The sequence below is a fragment of the Formica exsecta genome, unplaced genomic scaffold, assembly GCF_003651465.1.
Source record: "Formica exsecta isolate Colony F162 unplaced genomic scaffold, ASM365146v1 scaffold442, whole genome shotgun sequence".
Classification (NCBI taxonomy): Eukaryota; Metazoa; Arthropoda; class Insecta; order Hymenoptera; family Formicidae; genus Formica; species Formica exsecta.
In genome coordinates this window covers 1,025,775-1,030,465 of record NW_021851656.1, presented here as the reverse complement: position 1 = coordinate 1,030,465, position 4,691 = coordinate 1,025,775, and the positions used below count along the sequence as shown (strand labels likewise).

Here is a 4,691-nt window from a genome sequence, read left to right as displayed (position 1 = left end):
CATGTCTATCGAATAAGCTGAAGATAATGTGATACAACCGATCGTCCATAATAATGGTACGTACGAGTCTCGACTCAAACAGTTCTATGCATTAAAAATATACAAATAAAAATAAAATATACATATTATAATATATCATATTAATTATTAAAAATAACAATATATAAATATTACATTATTTATACCGAATAATGTAAAATAATATTATTGACCACAATACTAACATCTTTTAACAGCATCTTTTTCCTTTGGCAAAACTTACGGAAATGCATCGATTTTCGAGATTCTGTAATCTGTAATATGTTGATGTAATGTATTTTCTTGATTTTTACGTAAATAATTCCTCACGTAAAAATAGACATAATAATTTGATAATTTTTATATCTATATATTATAATTATCTCTAATATTTTTTTATAATAAAATAGTTGAAAAAATTTTATTAAGTTAAAATAAAACAAATTTTCTTGTGATAGCAAAGTGTATTTTTCTGCAAAAGACTAACAAAATCTCTAACAAAGATCTTTTTTTATTTTGTTATATTACTCAATGTTACAAATTGCAAATGTTTAATAAAAATGGAGATATATAACTTTTTATGATATTACCTCTTATATCTTATGATATAATGATATAATCTCTGCAACATGGATGATATAAAAAATGAAATATCTCGAAAGAAAACGATGCATTCCGGAAATTTTGTCAAAGAAAGAAATGCTTATTTTTTTTTTTTAACGAGGAATACAATTGTATCTATTTTTATCCTAGGAATATTCTGTACATATATTTTGTATTATATTTGCACTATATATAATGGATGTGTACACATCAAATAAAAAATATTTTACTTAGTTAAACTATTGCTGGAGACATTGAAGTCTCTTGAAATATTTTATATCTTTGTGCGGTAAAATCCTTGATATGCCACTTATATGTCACATTATGGTAGATTAATATGACATTTATGTAATTGTTCAGCTTTATACTCGACATTTATAACACGATTGTAGACGAATTATGTGCTGCTATCAAACATCGAGCATAAACAAAAAAATCATGTCTACTGCAATAAGATTGTTCTCTCAGTGATCTTAGTATTGCTTAACTGGAAACGTCTTTTGAATTGGAAACTTGTTGCGCAAAAAGTATCCTGATAAAAACATGAAAACTGCAAATGTATTACTCGTTTTATTCGGTCTATCGCTTGTGCTAGTAAGTAATTTAAAATCGTTGTACGTGTTAATAAGTAAAATCATATATGTTGTCTTACAAAATTTTTTATCGAGAAATTTTTTACTGTTGCAAACATTTTAAATAATTTTACAAACTGCATTTTGGAATACAAGATAGACATTCAAAGTTTATATATTTCCATATATTTATACGCATAATTTAATTATAGTATAGTAATAAAGATAGTCTCGGTACATTATACAATATTCCGATATTTAAATCTTAGAAGTATCGAATAAATAGACAAAAGAAAATTTTTGCTAATTAGTGCATTTATAAAATTTATTCAATTTTATATGTTCGAGCACGAGCGGATATCAAACGAGATTGTCGACAGCAAACGAATGTTTCTTGGGGTAATGATATTTTTTATATTGATCGCATATATAATTGAAAAGAATAAATTCGCTTTTCTTAATTGGATTATTTAATCTAGCATCCTTAAAACGATTGAAGGCCGGCAACGTCGAGGAAAATGATATAAAATTGAAATGTTATTTGAGATGCTTTATGATAAAGAGTGGTATTCTTAACGAAAATAACAATGTAGATATCGAGAAAGCTCTGCGTCATCTTCCGCGTAGTATGCAAGAATCGTCAAGAGAAATTCTTAATCGATGTAAATTGATTCGTAAGTCTTCTTATTGCTTTATCATATATTAGTAAGATCAATTTCTTTTTTTTATAATTAATATTAGTTATACATGTGTACACGAGTTCGCACACTGCATTGCATGCTTTTCTCTCTGTATAAAATGTATGGAATACGATGAGTTTGTAAAAGTAAAATTGATTGTTAGCAAAATTAATTAAAAAATTAATTTTAGCAGCGGAAAATGCTTGCGATAAAGCTTTTCAAATAGCCAAATGTTACGTTAAAGCACATCCAGAAGTAAGTATTATAAAGTAGAAATTGTTTAATTAAAATATAGAATTTATAATTATAAAATATAGTTATAATTAAAATTCTTTTGTAACCCATGTGTTTTATTCGCAGGTTTTAAAGAATGTATCATTTGTTTAAAGATGATTGCTTTGCGTTTAAACACATAAAGCACTGCATCGGCAGATAGAAGTAGTAATATGATATAGCTCTATTCACTTCCATGCTATTTTATTAAAATTGTTATATTATTAAAAATATATAAAGAATTATTTTCCTGTAGTTTGCAAATATATTTATTTTTTATTGCCTTAAATGACATGTGTTTATATTCACATACAAATATACTTTCATGCATCGATAAAGACAATTCTCTTTTTAAATTTAAGAATTTTTAATTGCAATTTATTATATAATATAAAACTTAAAAAATATATGTAAGTATGTTTATTCGAAATATTTGGAAAATAGATGCCGATAGAAATAGATGAATGACCATGGTAACGCATAATATTTGTTTGTAATTCATGTAAAATTTTTTTTTGCACTCAACACTACGCACTTTGCCGTAATTTCAAAATTTCTTTAGGATAAAAGAATTGATCGATTAAAACGCCCACTTCTCGTAACATCATAAAAGATCATCATGTGTGATCATTGTGCGTAAGTAACTCCTTATCCTTATACATCATATGAAACGATTTTAACCTCGTTTTTTGACGTGTAAAGAATGATAATATGTGATACATATACATAAGCAAAAATAAAATTAATTTTTTATTTATATGACACAATGTTGCAAATTATCTCATGAATAATGTTATAGCACATTATGAACTTTTTACTTTTTGATATAGCGTCACATGTATATGTATAAAATGCTGATGTGATCCTTTTTATAGCAAAATTACTAGTCAAAAAGGATACACTGGTCAAGTGACTTGTCGATGCGACCAGTAAGTTCTCATACATATTTATGAATTTATAAATACATTTGTATAAAATTATTTTCTATAAAGTTGCACCATGTTATTTGTTTGAACGATTAATGCTTTCTTTTGAATGTTCATACTTTGTTTAGCGTGTGCCGATAAAATAATTTTTAAAAAATTAAAAAATTAATATTATACAGTTCATTCAAATATACGCATAGTATGTACATATATACTATGCATTATGCTTGCAGGGGCGAGAAGAAGACTGATGTGGTTAAGGAGAAAGATTACGGCGGATGTTGCAGCAAAAAGTAAAGAGAGTATAATAAGAACTTTTAACTTAGAAAAAAGTCACAGGTTTTTAGACACCTATATGGTCGCCTGATTACGCGATAACGGTTTTACGGGCGTTGCGACGCGCAATTTCCTCTCAGGGACCTTGATAATTTAGTGATTGTAACTCGACTAAAAATGTGCAGAGAAAAAAAAGCATACGGAGGATGTTGCGGTGCCAAATGTTGCGCCGGTACGAAGGAGGAGCAAAGCGGATGTTGTAGCGATGCCAGCACGGATCGTAAGAGCTGCTGTCCACCAGGAAAGTAATCGACGGTCCTACTTGAGTCTTACAAGGTTAAAAAGGCGGCCATATGGGCTATCTCGAATTAATTCGTGAATTTGCTCATTGAATTCATTGTTATGACTTTCGCTCGAATATTAAGTGCTCATCAGACACATCCACTTGTTATTATTCTTATATATTATATTTTATAAATCATCTAATATCTCATTATCACGTTCTTTTTTTTCTCTTACTAGAGCGAGAGAGGCAGCCGGTGGTTGCTGCATGTCCGGATGTTGCAAACAAAACAAAAACGAAAAGAATGAGACAAATCCAGCAGCCGCTGATTGCAACAAGCAGATGAAGGATACCGTAGGAAAATGTTGTAGCGAAAATCGTAAATAATTTTGAAAATATATTTACAAACGTATACATCCTAATTAAAAGATAACACCTTTCTGCCATTTCTGTTCTACGTATATCTCATGAATCAATGATATATAATAAATATAACAGTATTAAAATTTGAACGTATAATGTCGATTTATGATTTCCATATGAATGCTGCGAATTTTACAAAGCGTACCAGCAATTCTACTTTGTTTATATTTTACGCAAAATTATTGCGGGATGGCGTTGTTGCTCCGATAAATTACGTTTCAATTAATAAAATGTTCATCACGTAAATACGCAACACGATAAGATTGCCATTTTGATTTTAAGCGCGTATCGTTAACACATGGGAATAAAAACCGAAGCGAGATGATAATCCAAATATAATAAGATTATAAATATATACATATAATCAGGAAGTAATTAAAAACTGAGTAGGTCGGTGTGTATTATGACGTCATGTGTAAAGAAAATCCACGTCATGTCCATGTATATCCGCGACGATGACGTAAAGAAGCAGGGTGCCTTGAGCAAAAGTTGATAAGGGTAAAAATGCGTGTGTATGTGTCTGTGTGTATTTGCGTGTATGTGTGTGTGCCCGCGCGGGGATGATGCGGCTCGATGCGACGCGCAAGCGCGACGGGTGCGGAGCTTTTCGAGCCACGCGATAGTAGCAGTCGGCCGT

At 29.7% G+C, this 4,691-nt stretch overlaps 1 protein-coding gene and 1 long non-coding RNA gene across 2 annotated transcripts; both read left to right on the top strand.

Annotated features, from left to right (window-relative positions):
* Window positions 1–1,531: 1,531 nt before the first annotated feature.
* LOC115240572 (general odorant-binding protein 83a-like) lies at window positions 1,532–2,260 on the top strand (the record flags this gene model as incomplete). The annotated part of the gene is made up of 4 exons (XM_029815802.1): window positions 1,532–1,592; window positions 1,673–1,867; window positions 2,064–2,128; window positions 2,234–2,260. Coding segments are annotated over 4 exons (348 nt in total), but the record flags the coding sequence as incomplete, so codon positions are not given.
* Window positions 2,261–3,021: 761 nt separating this feature from the next.
* LOC115240573 lies at window positions 3,022–3,365 on the top strand. The gene is made up of 2 exons (XR_003884789.1): window positions 3,022–3,075; window positions 3,306–3,365. It is a non-coding gene; the product is annotated as an uncharacterized LOC115240573 (long non-coding RNA).
* Window positions 3,366–4,691: the final 1,326 nt, after the last annotated feature.